Genomic DNA, 18,920 nt, shown 5'->3' with positions numbered 1-18,920 from the left:
CCTGTTCTTCCTCCCACCTATCCCCTCCTCCCACCTCAAGCCGCACCTCCATCTCCTACCGACCAACCTCATCCCGCCCCCTTGACCTGTCCGTCCTCCCTGGACTGACCTATCCCCTTCCTAACTCCCTACCTACACTCACCTTTACTAGCTCCATCCCCGCCTCTTCGACCTGTTTGTTTCCTCTCCTCTATCCCTCTTCTATCCGCCTCCCACTCTCTCCCTATTTATTTCAAAACCCCCTTTCCCTCCCCCTTTTCTGATGAAGGGTCTAGGCCCGAAACGTCAGCCTCTCTGCTCCTATGATGCTGCTTGGCCTGCTGTGTTCATGCAGCCCTGCACCTTGTTGTCTCAGTTAACGTTTCATGTCCGATCACCCTTCCTCACAACAACATCGGCAGTTCTATGGGTTTTAAATAAAGTTGAGCGGGGCGGTGCCTAACCGCTGTATTTTGAATGCAGGCGGGAATTCCCGCTCCCGGCTATCGGCTCCCGCGAGAGTTTGACGTCAGACGGGAGTTGGAGTTGGGGTTGGGTCTGGGGTGGGGGGGAGGGGATTGCGCAGCCCCAGCTGGGAAATGGCGGTGACGTTAAAGTAAAAGGAGCGGGAGAGACAGACAGAGAGGCCGGGGGTGGGGGGGAAAAGAGACAGAGATTGGGGGGAGAGCACGGCGCAGAAACAGAACGGTCACCGCATTGGTAAAAGACTTGGCCGAGTGAGCGGCAAGGGCCACGCGCCCTGGATTTAATGACAGGATCATCCCGGCGGTGGTGCTTGCTGCTGCATCTCATCGCAGGTAAGGCGCCGTTTTGTAGAGCCGCCTCTCCGGATTACTTAGCCACCCCACCCTGACCCCCGGATCTGGGGTGGGGAGGACAGTGGGCTTGCGAGTGATGCCGACATTCGATCGCTTTGGGCTAGACAGAGAGGCGCATAGAGGGCCGGGGGGTGGATGAGTCGCTGCTGTGTAGGCCCCGCCGCGCGCCCGGCTCTTTTTCTGCCCCTCTTCCCCATGAGCACGTCCAGTGTTTTCAATAGGACCTTAAAGAAGAGGAAGGATTTGTTTTGGGGTCTGTAGAGCGTACAGAACCCTGAGCAGTCCTGCCCTATCGATGTTATTTTAATCCACTCAAAATACAGGGGAGTGAAGCAATTGCCTTCCTCCCGTCCATCTCGCTTTGAATAGGGAACATGTATCAGATAGTCCGAGTGCAATGATCCCCCATTTATTAACACTTATTAACTTTACCATGGTGGTAAATTCCGCAGGGGGTGGAATCCATCTTCCCGCCTCCGCCGCTTTATTTGCGAAGGCATTACTGAGATTTCTGCTCCTGTAGACGAAATCTACACGTGTGCTGTTGACTGAAAACCAGACCCACGTTATGCTGGAAGCGTCAGTTGAACGGTGTCGAGGGTACCTCTCTGAATACATGCACATGGAGCTGCGTGTCCGTCGAACAGAACAAATCTGTGCGGCGAGCTGGTCTCGGAATGTCGGTCGATAACTTGTAGGGAACTAACAGCAGTGTTCGAAATCTGTGGAGCTTGCGTTTTGTTTTTTGTGGCTGAACATTTTTAACGTTCAGTCTTGTATGGGAACGTTTGACGGTAAAGATTGCTGTAAACATATGTCGCATTGAAATTGTCAGAGCATGATTTGTGTATTGAGTAGTATGAATTTCGTTTTTTTAATGTCGTTGCCTTTTAACCGATATTTTATTGATCGCTGTTAAGTGGAGTTACAATATAGGCAAATAAAGGTATTGACAGAAGGATCCCACAAACAGCAAATCTCCCATGGGATTGACTATATTCATCACGACAGCCAAATCAGTCTTGGTTTTAACATCTTTATCGTAGTTTGAATCATCTGCGAAATGCAATATTCTCCTAGTTCTGCTTTGGAAAGTTAGTGTGCATTATGTACTTGTACTTTCTAAGTATTGTCGTTGTCATATAAGTGCTGGTCATTATTGAGGCATATTTACATTGATTAGAAAACACTTCTTTATGAAGGAGGAAACTGTTATTCTGGCTTTGTTCCTGCTGAAATGTACATAGAGTTCTTGGCCCCTTGACATTGCACTACCAATCATTAAGGTAACTGATCTGATTGCTCCACTGCTTCCAATAACATGTTAGTTATCAGGAATCTATCTTCCCTCTGACTTCACAATGCTAAAAAGATTCTGCCTCCATGCCTTTTGAAGAAGGGAATTACAATTTCTAATGACCATCTGTGAGAGAAAATTTGACTTTACCTGGGTTAATAGGTGACCCCTAATTCTAGATTCTGTCACAAGGGGAAGCATTTGCTCTGTCACAACCTTGCAGGATCTTGTATGATTTGATCTGAACTCCAGCAAATACAATCTAGCCTGTCCAACCTTCTCTCCTAAGACAATCTACTCATTTGAGGTGTTACCCTAGTAAACCTGCTCTGAACTGCTTCCGATACATTTCCATTCTTCCATAAATGAGGAACAAATAACTTACACGATACTCCAAAATGCTGTCAATTTTGTTCTGACGAGTTGTTTCCGACTGTGGCTGTTTGAAACTTGCATTTGCTTTGTGTATATGCGTGTGCATGCGTGTTTATGTGAAATGTAATATTGCTGTGTAAGGATGAGAGAACACAAGGGTGTGAGAGTAAAAAAAGTCAAGCAATCACTTTACATGCTGGAGATTTGAAATGGAAATTGTATTGTAAATGTGTGATAGTTCACCTTAGTATCTAAAAGGGGGAAAGAAAAACTGTGAAATAGGTGCATATTTGATTGTGCCTATGTTGAACTTTTGAAAAACCCCAACTTTCCAAACTCATCTTCTGTGGTGGGCGATCTTCAAACATAAGCCATCAACACAGATTGAGTAGCAGTAAAAAGGAGGAGAGAACGTATTCAGGTTGCAGCTTGAAACCAGTTGTACTGACGAGATTTTTATTGCATTTGTTTGCTGAAGTAGTTTATTTTACCACCTAATGTATATTTAAATGGCTTCTCCAAACAGACCAATTTGTGGTACATATGACATCGTATTGAGAAGATTTTCTTATATTGGTGCTTGTATCAGAGCTGCAAAACAATATTATTTGAAGCCTTTTGCAATTTTGCTTTGATCTGATAAGATGGGTTCAGTTACGTTTTTGTGTTTAAGCAGCTAAGATAATGCTATTATCCAACCACGGGCCACTGTGAAACAAACGGGTTGTACCTTCTGGGCTATAATTTTTTTCCATTTAGTTGGTTACTTTGTGTCAGCTTCTGATATGTAGCTTCTGATATGTAGCCTGTATGTTGTAATGTATAAAATATGCATTTCTAGCAAGTTTCTGATTTTTAAGAATACTTATTTGTTACCACAGATTTAGCAGTCTGTGTGCTACTCTATGGCTAGAAGTACTAATCTCCTTCTGTATATTGCATTTGGCAGTATTATCAGTGCAGTATATCCATGCATGGTTGTGTCAGGCATGTGAACGATATGTCCTGCCCAGCAGAACTGGTTTTGAATGGTTAATGCCTCGATGTTGGGCAAGTTGGCTTGTTGAGAGGATGGAGAGGATAGTTCTGAAGAAGGGTCTGACCCAAAACATCAACTTTCCAACTCTTCTGATGCTACCAGACCTGCTGTGTTCCTCCAGCTCCACACTGTGTTGAGAGGATACTTCTGTTGATTGCCTTTCTTTTACAAAGATACTGTTGGTGGCGCTTTGAGATGTCTGCTGTAGATTGTCCAAGACTCTGAAGCATATAGGAGTGTTGGGCGCGTTGGTATCCAGCAAACAACCTCAATTTCCAGTTTGCAATCCTGGTCTTGAAGTTCTCTTTCCCCCAGAAGGCAAAAAGTCTGAGCTAATGCATTGGAGGCAGATCTAGCCTGTCTATGTATCTATATCTGTCTTCATCGGTAGTGGTGAAACATACATTCCAACTCATGGGAGACCCCTGTTTTGCCTTGTGACTGATGAAAATGATGGTGTGTTCGGGAGCACTTCAAACATGCAAGAGACTTTGGGAATATGTATACATTTTTAAAATCATTTCTGTTGTGGGCATCACTGACCAGCATTTATTGCCCATCTCTAGTTGCTCTTGAGAAGGTGGTGGTGAGCTGCCTCCTTGAACCACTGCAGTCCATGTTCTGTAGTTTGACCCGCATGTCCTTAGGGAAGGAATTCCAGGATTTTGACCCAGCAATAGTGAATGAATAGCGACATATTTCCAAATCAGGTTGAGTGCCCTTGAGCAGTATGTGTAGGTGGTGCTATACACAGGTACCCACTGCTGTTGTCCTCTTAGGTGGAAGTGGCTGTGGGTTTAGAACGTGCTGTTGAAGGAAGCTAGGTGAATTTCTGCAGTGTAATTTGTAGATGGCACACACTGGGTAATGACTCGATGGTGTGGGGAGTGGATACTTGTGGATGGATGGTGTCAAGCTGTTTGAGTGTTGTTGGAACTGCACCCTATCTGGGCAAGTTCCATTGCACTCCTGACCTGTGTATTGTCAGTGGTTGACAGGCTGTAGGGAGTCAGGAGGTGGGTTACTCGCTGCAGTATTACTAACCTCTGTGCTTGTAGCCAGTATATTTATATAGTGAATCCAATTGAGTTTCTGGCCACTGATTGTGGGGGATTGAGTGATGGTAACATCATTGAATGTCAAGGGGCAGTGGTTAGATTGTCTGTCTTATTCTCTTATTGGAAATGATCACTGCCTAGCATCTGTGTGGGTGAATGTTACCAGTCGCTTGTCAGGCTAAACCTGGATATTGTCCAGATCTTGTTGCATTTGAGCATGGACTACCTCAGTATCTGAGGAGTAGCAAATAGTGCTGAACATTGTGCAGTAATCGGCAAACATTCCTACTTCTGCCATTATTGGGAAGGTCATTGAGAAAGCAGCTGGCGATAGTTGGGCCAAGGACATTACCCTGAGGGACTCCTGCAGAGAGATCCTGGAGGTGAGATGACTGATCTCCGACCACCATTACCATCTTCCAATGTGCCAGGTATGACTCCAACCAGTGAAGAGGTATGAAGATGAAATGTCAGAAAGCGCAGAAACCTCCACACAACTATATTACCCAATCCCTTAAGCACCACATATGTCACGTCTGTGTCTGCTGGTCATGCATTCTACCAGAGTAGTATCGAGTCTTTCTCAATCCTGAAGTCCATCCTGCTGAAGAAGATGGCCAACAGTTACTTTAGACATTGGGTGGGAGAACTCCTTAATGATGTCAAACTCAGTTATATCAAGTTCTGTAATCTCTCATTGTTTTTCCTTGCTAGATTTAACTAGATGGCAAACTGTTTCAAATTATGAATTCTGATTTATTTCAGTGTCATGCTGAATCATTTTGAATATGAATAAGGCACATTTGAGAATCAAAAACATTTATCCACAGCAATTTGTGAGCTGTACTCTCCTTTTTTTCTTAGTCCTCAGCTGTCTTTCTAGTGCATTCTTGTCAGTAAAGAAAACCCAAAACACTGCTGCAAGAATATAGTTTTGAGTGCTGAAACAAATTAATCCTGGTTTAACTCTACTCGCCCATGTTTTGCCAGCGTTTTTTCCAAAAAATGGAAAGAAATGCATTTTTATGCACTTTGTTTCTGTTTGTAGCAGTGAACAATGCATACGAAGCTCAAATGTAAGTAAGAGGTGTCTGGGTAACAAACTAAAAAATGCCATAAATTTAAAAATCGTATTTACTGACCTGAAAACAAATGCATCAAATGACGCGTGGAACTCTGAATAGAACTCAGCAGAAACTGACTAGTAACTAGTCATAATTGCTTGTTACGTAACACTGAGGATAATTGTGAAAAGTAAATGATGCAAGATGGTCAATTTAAAACTTTTCTTCCTGGCCTGAGCCCATGTATCTCTTCAAGTTCTATTAATGTGTAATGTCTTTACAGAGTTATCGAGTCCCATGCTTGTTTGTGTTGTTTGATAATATGTATGTTCTGTTCACACTTGGATACATCGTAAAAGTATTTCCACACTGTTTCGTACAAACAACTTGCTTCTACAGAAAATTCTGACAATAACACACCTACATTGATGACAATCAATAGATAAAGGCTGTTTATTTTCTTTATTTTTCTGTTCTATGTTCTTGAAATCTCAATCATAATTCCTAAAATTGCATGAGCCACATACGTTCTGGGGTTAATTTTATTAGATCCTTTTCCTCTCAATTTCTCTGGTCAAGCAAAACTATGCCTCCAAGAAAATATTTTGATTCTGACACAAGGCTCTCTGTTTCTGATAGAATATCATGTTCAATTTTTAGATCAATTTTAGTAGGTCCATGGCAACAGAAACAATGGTGACTTGGGAAACACCTTTTTTATACAGCAAATGGTTAAAATCCAGAAAATGCTACCTGGGAGTACAGTGGAGGGAAGTGGGTCATTATCAGAAAAAGAAAAAACTTCAAGGCTATGAGGAATAGGTAAAGTAATGGCATGGGATGGATTGCTGCATTAGGGGACCAATAAAGAGAAGTCTAATGGTCCTGTTCGGTGCTGCAACTATTCTACGAATTCAAAACAAAGCTTCGTTGTCCGATGCAATATATTCTTTCATTAAGAATTTAGAACATAAATCTCCAAGTTTGTGCTCTATTTTACGCAAACAGGTCAGTTGCATTCAATGCTTAAATTAGCTGCCCCGTGAATGTAGCCCATAGTAACTAATGTGCAGGAGTTGAGGAAGGAATGGCTTTGCATGCTCTGCAAAGGATCAATTTTCCTGCCAATAATTCAAGAATTCATAGCTACTTTTGGATGTTGGGAGTTATGAACTCATAACTTGTTGACTTCCTGAAGCAGTGCTATTTCTAAGGGAATCTAGCGTTCAAAGCATAGATTTGTTGGAACTGCCAGCCTAAGATGGAAAATGCCTACTATAGGTAATTCATGAGAAAAGCATTTTTAATATATTTTTCCCATAATTATCAGCAGAGGTGTATGGTAGTGCTCAAGTTTTGAACCTCAACTATTTTAAACGCTGCAAACAAATATGTTTATGATGTATCTACGTCTAAGCAATATTAACACAGGAAGAGAAATCATAAATCTTGACAACTGTGTAAATAGCAAAATATACTGGTAAAAGGAATAATATGGGTGGAAGATAACAGTAGTCTTTTTTTTTAAATAAGTAGCGTTGGAGCATTTAAGGTAGCTTGGGAGGATGCTCCTTGGAGCATAACTCTGAATGGTACCACCAAACCGAACCATCATAATCACTCCATAACAATAGTTTTATAAATAGCAAGAAGTGTAAATCCTTACTGTTCTCGGCCCCTAATGTTTGGTCAAGATTAAGTACATGCCTACATTGATATAACTATATCTCTATCTCTTCCTCTTGTTCTTATTCCAGAATAACAATTTTACTTTTAACTCGGCCATCAAGTAAGGATGTTTTCAGGCATATAGATAAACTGTTGCATGGACTGGTGTATATAAAAGATATAAACAAATACTTAGAATTTATAGCAAGGGAGCAAATTGTTAGGTCTCTTCAGGTCTATGCTGTATACAAGCCTTTTCCCAGCTTGCTAGTAGGAGCTTAAACTGAACGTAATAGCCACCACCCCATTTAACAGGCTATTGCTCTCATGAGCCCTGCTCGCCTGCATCTTTCTTACTCCTCCTTCCCCACCCCAACCAAAGAAAACAAAATAATCAATCCCCTAGAATTATTTAATTATTTAGTCTTCTCTTGTCAGAAAACTCTGTACACATTTATTTTGACAAAGTCTTTCATTTGTTTCAATTGTTGGTGAACTTTTCAATTATTTTGCCCACCATTACTAACAAGTTATTTGTTCAAAATGAGATTAAAAATTTGAAGCGTTCAAATTATTTTACTTTAACCTTAAATCTACTGACTTTAAGACATCCACGTTTCCCAAAATCCTGGTTTAGAGCTTTTGTGCTGACTGAGGAGTAGTTATTGTTTCAGAGTAGATCCATGCAGTCTCTGTAGTCCTGCAGTTTCTCGGGCGTCATTTAAGCTTTCTCAATGACAGTTATCTCTCAGGCTCTGATTAGACCAGTGTCTTGTTTTTAAAAACAATGAAAGGATAGAAATCAAATTTCTGAAGTTTTTTAGTTATGTTTTGGAAAAGCATGCAGATTGAGTAAAAGAACTACAAATTACACCGTTTACACGCCTTTTGAAGATTTTGTTGATTTATGCTTAAGTTACTTGGAGAAAATAAGGACTGCAGATGCTGGAAGCCAGAGTCTCTAGGTTTGAGGCTGGAAAAGCACAGTAGGTCAGACAGCATCCAGGGAGTAGGTATGTCAGTGTTTTGGGCCGAAGTTCCCAGTCCCGATGAAAGGTTTCGGCTTGAAACTTTGATGTACCCCCTCCCCGGATGCTGTCTGACCTGTGCTTTTCCAGCCTCTCACCTGTAGACTCTAAGTTCACGTTAAGGTGACAGAATACATGAATCTTTGAGGTTTTTAAAAACTTTATATTATTGTGTTTATTGTGCACAGCAGAACAGATGATAGATGTTTATATTGTATGGTGTGTATGAATTCAAGTAAAGCAAGCAACAGAAAGTTTGATCCAAACCTCACCTTGTTCTGGCAATTAGTGTTTGTACTTGAAAATTTCTTGGCCTCACCATTTTCGGTGTACGGTGGCATATTCCAGTTGACATCAGTTTAGAATCTTCATTGCTTCCAGCAGGCATTGATTCTGTATATTGTCAGTGTTTTGGGATACAAGGGAAGTAGAGAAAAGAGCGAAACTAATCATAAAACCAAATTTAAATATTTTAAGACTCAAAGTTCCCAACCAGTAAGACGCATTTAATGGAATATATAAGTACAGAAGACAAGAAAGGAGAGTAGACCTTCAAGCCTGCTTCTATTTCTTGTCTTGTATTCTTAAACGTTCTATTTAATACCATTTTATGCTACTTAATTTTCTACTTCTACTCTGTTTTCCTCTGCTGCCCTCTTAATCTATGTCTTGAACCAGCTCAACAACTTCAGCCTCCACAGCCATCTGGGGCTGCAAATTCCAAAAATTTGCCACCCTATGAGTGAAAGACATGTCTTATTTTGGGAATCCAGAATGGGGGAGGGCAATGTGACTTTCTTGCTCAACCTAGACCCCACTTGTCTGCAGTCTAACAAACCCCCAGTGTTGGTCCAAGTTGTGAAAAGGAAGTAAGAAGGCTATGAAGGACTATGGCTAAGAATGAATGGGCACAGATCTGGCAAATTGATTAAAAAATGTTACTCGCTGTGTTATGACACCTCTGGAACAGGCTTAGAATTACAGTCATACAGCATGGAAACAGACACTTTGGTCCAAACCCCTCATCTTCATGTTGGGTAAATATAGAACTAGGGAGTAACTGTTTGAAAATGAAATGTTGCTGTTTCAAATTAAGCGGTTGCCTGTCTTAAAATGGACAATGTGGAATTTTATTTCAGAAAGTCTTTGCGATTTTTGTCATTGGAAGCAGAGTCTTTGAGTAGTTTTATAGTGGAAGTGTATTTTTGATAAGAGGGTGAAATATTATCGGGTGTTTGGGAATGTGAAGTGGTCAGATCCACCATTGATTGGATGAGTAATCTAATCTAGCTTCCAATTAGATTTGTAGCATAACTAAATTTTGATTTATTCTATTTCAGAGTGAAATATGTGTGAACTGACAGCACAAGTCACCAGTGGTCTACTGCAGTTCCCAGAAGTGACCATAGAAGCTCTTGCTGATGATGAGTCAACACAAGATGAGGGCCTGTACGGGAAAATTGCTACAGGTAAGGCATTACAAAGTTTATTCAAAACAATCTTATTTTGTTTGTTTTTTATCAACCGAACTTTTTCATTTACATTTTCTTAAACATTAAATATTGAATATTCATTATTTTCTTTTCCTCTGGCTTTCTGATTTTTGTGGGTGTCACTGAATATCATTGCAAAGACTTTATAGTCCAAGCACACTGTTTCTGGAAAATGTGACACGATATATTATGATGTATCTCCTCATTCTTTATCTAGTTTTTGGATACTTTAGTTTCAAGTTACTGATAGATTCTTGACAGAGTTCATTGGTGGCATCTGGATTCAAGATTTTTTTTTTGGTATAGATTTCCAGGAATTAAGCAAAACTCTTTTTTTTTTTTTTCTTGCATCATTTTATCAATACTGGCTGTCTGGTAACTTCTAGTAACTTGCAGATATGAGCATTTCCTAGAAAGCCCAGTAGTGTACAGTAACCTGAAAACTCCCATGTAGGCTGCACCCAACTCAGCCCTTACAACTAACCATGCGGCTGCAGCAAACATTCAAATATCCTGTACAATTGATCACCTGTTGCAATACAAGATTAGAGCGTATTTGATCTGAACTGGTAAAAATGCAAGGATCTTTTGGGATCACAAGCTATAACTAACTGACCCATTGTAGTGAGGTTGTTGAAGTGCTTAGAAAGTATAACTACATAAAAACTTCGGTTATGGTAAAAATATATGCACAAGGCTGAAGTTTTCAGAGCAGCTGAACTGTTGAAATAGATCTTGAATATCAAGTATGACAAAACAAGCTCTAGTTTTTAGGGTGAGATTTTTTTTGAGGTTTTCTGTATGGTTTGATTAATTTGCAAACTGTGCTGCTTTAACTGACATTTAGATTACGTTCCTAGTGCTTACTAAGTTAATTGTTAATAGTAATTTTAGTAATGAAAGAAGAAGCCTGCTTTTGAATTTCTGACTTTGCACCCTTGTTTGAGTTGATATTTTACAATTAACAATGGTTATATGGCCAACATTAAACTAGTTTTTTATACTTTTATTTGATTAAAAATAGTGCATTTTGTTTTGTCAAATTCCAACACTCTGAGAAAACTACCATTGAATGTTGGTGTGAACAGCTGATTTGCATTTTACACTTTTCCAAAGAGTATGCAAATTCATTCTGCAAATGTGATGTGAGAGGAGGGAGAAGCTCTTTCACATTGAGTAGTTGTGGTGTGGAATGCACTGCCTGGAAGTGTGGTGGAAGCAGGTTCAAATTAAGCATTTTGGAGTGTATCGGATGATTATTTGTATAGAATTAATATGCAAAGGTATGGGGGAGGGAAGAAACAAAATTGCAGTAGCCATGGTGCTCATTTGAACAGTCATTGCAGAGATGATGGCCAAATGTGTGTCGTTACACTTCTAAGATTCTGTGAATTTCTGTTGTTTCCTTTTTCAATCAACTGAAAGATATGACCCCCAACTGATGACCTTCCTATAGCTATTCTTTTTCTGAAAAAGCAATACTATTTGTTTACTAATGCTGAAATGGCAAGCTTATACCCATGTGATGGTGTAGGTTCAATGCATAGGATATATGGTGCAGAAAAAGGGCATTCAATCCAACCTGTCCTTGCAGGTTTTTGTGCTTCATTCAAACCTCCTCCATCTATCTTCATGTAAATATTCCATCAGAACACTTTGTCTTCCTTTGCTTGACCAGTTTCCCTTAAATATATATATGTTGATGTCCTGTAGAGGTCAGATTTTCTGCTTAACCTTGTAAAGGTGTTCAGGCCTGTCTTTTGAACTTTTCTTTGAATGCTGAGAAGGAATATTGATCTGTGCTCCTCCTATTTGATTTAATCTCCAGTTTTAAAATTTATATCAGATCTTGGGGGAATGCAGCTATCTATCTCATGATCTTCGGACAAACTGTAGCAAGGCGTATTCTGATGGAATTCACCTTTTGGGGTTCATCTAAAAGCAATTGTCAATGTGTAACTGCAAACATGCCTTGCAACAATGCTCATTGAGGTCAAATTTTTTGCACAGTTCTGGCAAGAGGCATTTGGCACAAGGGCCAAGAGTGGAGCATGTGGCATTGATGAAGTCCATTCCATGTTTGGCTGTGACTTGGTTTAGAGACAACATTTTGACTGGGTTATGGGGAGAATTAATAAATGTGCTACAACTGTTTGGACTTTACTTGGTCAGTACTACACTTCATTTTACCACTTTTAAGTTAGTGAATGTGAATACAGGGAGAGATTGCATAACTAGGGCATACAATACATGATGAAGTTGCAGCATTTTAGTTGCTGATTTGCCAGTTAGCAGATTTCTGTACAACAATCTCAAAATACTTTAATTGTCAGTGCATTTGTTATTCTTTTAGCGACAACAGAGATATCTCATTAGCAGCTCTCTGTCTATACCTGAAGTCTTGGGTAGGGGAGGGTGATGTGACTTTCTTGCTCAACCTAGACCCCACTTGCCTGTAGTCTAACAAACCCCCAATATTGGTTCAAGTTGTGAAAAGGGAGTAAGAAGGCTGTGAAGGACTATGGCTACGAATGAATGGGCAAAGATCTGGCAAATTGATTAAAAAATGTTTACTCCCTCTGTTATATAGGGCAGATCTGGTACATAGATTCCTTTCCTAAAAGACATTACTAATGTAGTTTTCTTGATTTATGTGCTCTCTTTTAAGATCATAAAAGTTTCCCTTAAATCTTAAGTGAGATGTTATTTGCCAGAATAAATGTATTTATTGCATTGTGTTTCTCTTTCAGGTCGCAATGGATTGTCCTGGCTAGCTTGTGGCGCTCATTTAGAGCTGCTTAACTCAATCACGGGTGAACGACTTTCGGCTTATAGGTTCCGTGGAATTGGAGAACAGCCCCCAACAATTCTGGCTGTAAAAGAATTCTGCTGGTTGAAAAGAACTGGATTATTAATTGGATTAAAAGAATCTGAAGGTAGCATCCTCTGCCTTTATGATATTGCAGTATCCAGAGTCGTTAAATCAGTATTTCTCCCTGGCAAGGTATGTTTTAATAATCCTTTTACCACAGTCCCCACTCGCTTTACAACTGAATATAATAAAGAGTCTCATTATGCATGCATCTAATTAACCTATGTTGATGAATTGTATCATTTGCATTTAAGATAAAGCATTAATTTTTACACTAATGCCTGTGGATGCTAAGCAATAGTTATTTCCACCCCTTCATTTGCAACGAGAAGTCCTGTCTTTGTCCACATTAGTCAGGACTCTCGCATTATCTGCTCCTTTCCAAAATGGTTTGAACTTCTATTACGTTCCTGTCTTTACAACAGACTTTGCTTGAGAAGTAGACAGTTTTTAACATTACACGTGAAGTCCAGTTTACATTGCAGGTGTTCTGCAGCAAGTGCAATCTGTTAATTCTATCAGTTACAAGGTACAAGTTTTGCACATGCCATGGTCTCCACTGTCTGAGTAAGGAAAACTTGAGCTTAATGCTTTCTTGGATAAAGCAACCCACTTGATTGGCACTGCAACCACCCAAAATATTCAATTTCTCCGCTATGCCATCGATCATATGATAATGATGTACTGCATCAATTCTCCAAATTTCTTTTGCTGCACCTTCCAGACGCTTTGCCTCTTTCTAGAAGAACAAGGCTAGCAGGGACATGGATGTACTACCAGTCTTCAATTCGCTTCCCAATCTTACACATTTCCTTCAACAACTCTGGTTTGAGATTCTGCCTGTCTTTCCCTATCTAGCTTGGATGTTAGATTCATCTTGTCCTTCTACATTTTTTTTCAATTGATCTAAGAAATAAAAATTGTTCATATTCCACACCTGAAACTTAATGATTTTGAAGTGTCTCATGTTGCCACATTTAGTTAGGAAATGAGTGTTGTTCAACTTAATTTCTGGTCAGACTTAAGTTCCATCTTTGATAAGCACTGTTAAGATGCCATTTCAATATTCCTTACAAATGGCATAAAGTTTTAAACCTGTATGCTGAAGAACGTCTGTTCTGATGGATATGTTTCAAATAAGATCTGATCTCTTTAAAAGGTTGCATCTTGACATTAGTCAAAATCAGGTTGTTCAAAAGTTTATTCAATGGAGAGTTAATCTGTTGATTCATTAATTTTAATATTTTGTTCTTGTACCTTCTCAGTTTTATTCTATGTAATATTTGAGTGAAAAAACCTTTTTTGGATTGTGAGTTTAAAACTTAGCGAAAGATACTGCTCTGAAACAAGGAAATTGTGGAAGAGATAACGAGGTGTAGAGCTGGATGAACGCAGCAGGCCAAGCAGCATCGGAGGAGCAGGAAGGCTGACGTTTCGGGCCTAGACCCCCCTTCAGAAATGGGGAATTTCTGAAGAAGGGTCTAGGCCCGAAACGTCAGCCTTCCTGCAAGTTGTGGAAGATCTTAGTTATAAGAAGTGGTTTACTGGAATTCATTCTGAATTGTATCTACAATGTTACAGCAGACACATCAACTCTATGGGTGTGTTTTAGGACAATCTTTTGATTTTGTGTTTTTTCAGGAGTGCTTAGCATTGTAACAAATTCTTGATTGATTAAGTAGCACAGCTTTGTTTGGGCAATGCAGGAGAAACATCAAGTCAGCAAAGAGAAAGCATCTGAATTTCTTAACTCACTACACAGGGCGTGGGTAAACAGAAGATCTCCTCCTGGTAGCTGTTCTCGCTTGCCATTTTTTGTAAATGACTATTTCTGCAGAAGAAAGGACAAAAAATCCTCTTAGATTTAAAGAGTGATTCTTCAACTAGTGAATGAAAGATTGGGAATTGATATATTCACAGCCTTGTGCTCTGAGTCATAGGAATTGAAGGAAAACAACTCATTGCACATAATCTGGACTAGTGCCAGAACTGCCCTTCACTGACCTTTTTTTTTGTTCCTTCCCCACCCATCTTTGTGTGTCTTGCCTGTGATTGCGTAACTTCTAAGTAGACTTTAACTTAGTTATAAATTAGCCATTCCTGTTTATGTTTCTTGGCATTGGTCAATTCATGTTTGTTTCTTGCCGTTGGGTAAGAACTATTTGATTACAATAAGTAATAATTTGCTCATTAATATTAAAAGTCTGTGTGTATTATCTCAACCTGAATTTGATAGTTGGCTAAAATTGGTTGTTTAATCAAGTTTTCACATTTGTGATGACTCTGGGAGTAGCAAGTGAGTTGCAACAGGAATATACTTTCTACTGTTTTTGCATGGAATTCTTTCTAAGAAAAATTTTTTGTTACTCCTGGTAACAATACCATTATAGTGTTCAAGGAAGCACATAATCCGTACCAAGCATCAAACTACTTCGTGATATTATGCGCTGTTCTCCTCCTTGATTCATCTAGATATGCTGTGGCATAAACTGGACTCTTCAACTTGTGAAAGTGTGTTTTTAATTTTTTTTTGGAACTTTTGCTTGTTTTTTTTTTGTTACTTTTTTTTACGCAAATTGGATTTTATTGACTTTAATGTTGCAAGACATTATGGACCTGCAGGCAAGTACCATCTAGATACTGGAGGGAAGGACCTGCCACATTTGTTCACAGTAGCTCTCGTGTTCTCTTTTCCCAAACCCACCCCAAAAGTGGCCTCAAGGGCCAAATATGAAGCAGCTGAAAAGAAACAGAAGGCACTGGTGCGAGGCATATGATGTTTAAGCACAACATTGGAAGTACCATAAATTAACACTGTAATCAGTTTAAGTTTGTTTCTGGTTTTCACTGAACATTTTTTGAGATTTCTGGAATCATTACATAGTATTTTAAAATTGTACAGAATTAAGTGTCTTCTTAAATCTCAGGTGACTACTATTGAACCAATCGTCAATCATGGAGGTGCCACTACCAGTACACAGCGCTTGAATCAGAGTCTACGGTGGTTTTTTGGCATAGTAGCTGTTGTAACCGATACTGGACATGTTCTGCTCATTGATCTCTGCTTGGATGACCTCTCATGTAGTCAAAGTGAACAAGAACCAGCAGGTAAATTGATCTGCTTAACTGTACCTGAGAATGAAAATAATAATATCAGTTGTTCTTTGTGAAATTTGTGTTTACTTTCCTTACCAGTAGTCCATTCACCTAGCTGATACCACTATTGTACACAGAGATTCACCAAATAATTATTGGTTATTTTCTTTGCCCTTTCCAAACTGTCTCCTCCACCATACTCAGATGAACTGTTTCCATAGGTGCTTGGTAACACTGTATTCTTGAAGGCAGTGATGCAGATAACCTGCAGTGAGAAAATGTCTTCAATCTAAAACTCTCCAAAATATTCTCCAGGTCATTGCTGTTGGATGAGTGAACTGAAATGTTAAACCCACCATACATTAGTATAACAATGTAAGCATTTCAAGTTTCCAGCCCTGGGTTGTTGGTTTTTTGTTTCGATTCTTAGGGGCATTTTTACATTGTATCCATTATATCTCAGCCTTGCTTCTCATGATAATGAATGGAAACTATCAGCGTCAGAATGGTTTAATTGGTGGGGCTAAATTCTGGAAGCTAACTTTCCCAGCTATCCTGTTTTCTCACCAAATGTTTTCTTTGCCTCCAGCACTCGATCTGCTACTGCAAGTTTTGGAAAAGTAGTTGAAGTCTAGGAGGATTAGGACCAGTCAAGTTACTAGATGTGATCTTTTGCTTCCCCACGCACCAAGCAGGGAAGCCCTTAGCACTAATCCTGTAGACCAAATGTTGTGTGTCTGACGGACAGAAACCAATGAGAAGAGATGAGGCCACCCATGAATACAAAAGCTGAGCAAGACAGTCTTCGTGCTGATTGCAATAGGCAAGAATCACTCGTGGTCATACAACTCCCACTTTGTGGCATAAGTTTATTTATGTATACTTATATTTAAATAGAAGAATAGTTGTCATAAAGTATTAACTTTGGTTCCACAACAAAAAATATTATGATATACGTCCTCTTTGTATAAGAAGTTTAAAGTAGACTCATTGTGATCAGCTGATAATTCGCCCAGATCTTTCACTGAGTCTTGGCTGTGTTAAAACATTAGCTTGAGATATTTTTCACTTGCTGTTTTCTAACTTTTTTTCCATCAGATCTCGAAGTGATCAATAGATCGCCTGCAGACATTCCTCGAATGAGAGAAACTGTGATGAGGGAAGGGCGACACCTGTGCTTCCAGTTGCAAAGTCCATCAGCGATAGCAGCCTCGGCAATGAGCTACGTGCCAAGAACCAACCAGTTGGTGGTTGGGTTTGCTAATGGTTATGTTCAACTCTGGAACCTGAAGACTTTGAAAAAAGAGTAAGTGTTAGGAAGTTTAGATTTTGTACACTTTTTTTATTTTGCATAATTGTCTCATTTAATTATCTGTAGTGCTGTTTGAAATTTTTTAGGTGTCTATAAATCCCGATTATTCCCTAAAATTTGCCATGTTTGGTTTCTCCAGTATAAATAGAACAGCGATTCTGAAGAAAAACATTCACACAATAGTAACAGGAAATAGCACATTCTCGTGAACTGTTGAAAATAGTTGATTTGATGAAATCTTTTTTCTTTGGCACAGATACTACTCGCAGTTGGAAGGAGGAAAAGTACCTGTTTACGCATTCACCTTTCAGGAGCCTGAGAATGATCCTCGGAACTGCTGTTACCTTTGGGCTGTACAGTCTGCACAGGATAGGTGAGTATCCATAACTGTGTTTTTTAAAAAAAAATTAAAAATTGCTGCTATGTACTTACTGAGCAGCTTTGATATCTTGTGTAGAATTTTATTTTGGGTTTCAAGCATACAGATTAATCTTTGCTAAGTTGGAATATCACAGATCCAACCTGAAGTTATAATACGGCAGGAAAGCAATCCCTAATGTTTCAGAGACCTTTTCTACAGTTCTAAATTTAAGTGAGGAGAGATGGGAAGAGACTCAGACGAAGCATAAACCCTGGCATAGAAGGGTTGCTGTAGTCAGCTTTTATGCTGTAAATCCTATATCAGTAGTAATTGTGGAAATTCATTGTGCTGAGGGAAATTCACTGCTAAGGAACCGTGCCCATTAGGAATGAGTTTGAAACACAAATTGGGGAGGCGATGGCCTAGTGGTATTATTGCTGGACTCTTCATCCAAAGATCCAGATAATGTTCTGGGGACCCGGGTTCAAATCCCGCAGATAGTGGAATTTGAATTCGATTAAAATATCTGGAATTAAGAATCTAATGATGACCATGGATCCACTGTCGATTGTCGAAAAAATCCATCTGGTTCACTAATGTCCTTTAGGGGAGGAAACTGCCATCCTTGCCTGGTCTGGCCTACATGTGACTCCAGACCCACAGCAATGTGGTTGACTCGTAACTGCCCTCTGGGCATTTAGGGATGGGCAATAAATGCTGCCTAGCCAGCGACACCCTCATCGCATGATTGAATAAAGAAAAATTATCTCAAACAGATGGGCAACTTAAGAATTCACTAGACTGCATAATGTTGGAATTAATTGAGTTAAAGACTAGCATCTAATGTACTGTACAACATAATTTCTCTAATGCTTTGTATTCTGGAAGAACATTAATCTATTTTTTGATTATCCATTTTATAAAGTGAACACCATAAATATCTAGTTTAAGTCTATGTCTGCACACTGCAAAGTGATTCTTGTAGTAATAAATTACTGACAAAGTTAGCTGCTTCCATGTTAATTTACTACTTTTGATTTTGTTTATAGTGAAGGGGACGTGGTCAGCCTGCACTTACTTCAGTTGGCGTTTGGTGATCGGAAGTGTTTATCTTCAGGGCAAATCCTCTATGAGGTACATGTTTCCCTCCAATGGAACCAAGTATTTCGATGTATGCAAAAAATTTAAAAAGTTTTTCATCTTAATGTTTTTAAGAGGTAATTGCAATTTTATGAATTAGAACAGTCCAGTCGAGTCTGCTCTGCCATTCAGAGATCATGCCTGATCTGAATCCTCAACTGCACTTTCCTGCCTTTTCCCGTAACCTTTTGATTCACTTGCTGATTAAAATCCATATCTCTCAGCATTGAATATACTGAACAACCCAGTCTCAGCAGCTCTATGTGGTAAAGAATTCCACCGATTCACTACCCTGAGAG

General features: G+C 39.5%; 1 protein-coding gene across 1 annotated transcript in view; it reads left to right on the top strand.

The window, feature by feature from the left end:
• Nucleotides 1-648: 648 nt before the first annotated feature.
• Nucleotides 649-18,920, top strand: part of ahctf1 (AT hook containing transcription factor 1) — an 81,450-nt gene continuing 63,178 nt past the window's right edge. Inside the window, exons 1-7 of the mRNA XM_048600780.1 lie at nucleotides 649-797; nucleotides 9,688-9,816; nucleotides 12,591-12,844; nucleotides 15,640-15,820; nucleotides 16,907-17,114; nucleotides 17,377-17,493; nucleotides 18,531-18,615. Coding sequence (XP_048456737.1) covers nucleotides 9,696-9,816; nucleotides 12,591-12,844; nucleotides 15,640-15,820; nucleotides 16,907-17,114; nucleotides 17,377-17,493; nucleotides 18,531-18,615 — 966 coding nt within the window. The 5' untranslated portion in view covers nucleotides 649-797; nucleotides 9,688-9,695. The remainder of the gene's footprint in view (nucleotides 798-9,687; nucleotides 9,817-12,590; nucleotides 12,845-15,639; nucleotides 15,821-16,906; nucleotides 17,115-17,376; nucleotides 17,494-18,530; nucleotides 18,616-18,920) is intronic.

This window comes from Rhincodon typus, chromosome 9 (assembly GCF_021869965.1).
Source record: "Rhincodon typus isolate 14 chromosome 9, sRhiTyp1.1, whole genome shotgun sequence".
Classification (NCBI taxonomy): domain Eukaryota; kingdom Metazoa; phylum Chordata; class Chondrichthyes; order Orectolobiformes; family Rhincodontidae; genus Rhincodon; species Rhincodon typus.
The sequence above is the reverse complement of the archived record's forward strand: the minus strand, read 5'-3'. Positions and strand labels throughout refer to the sequence as shown.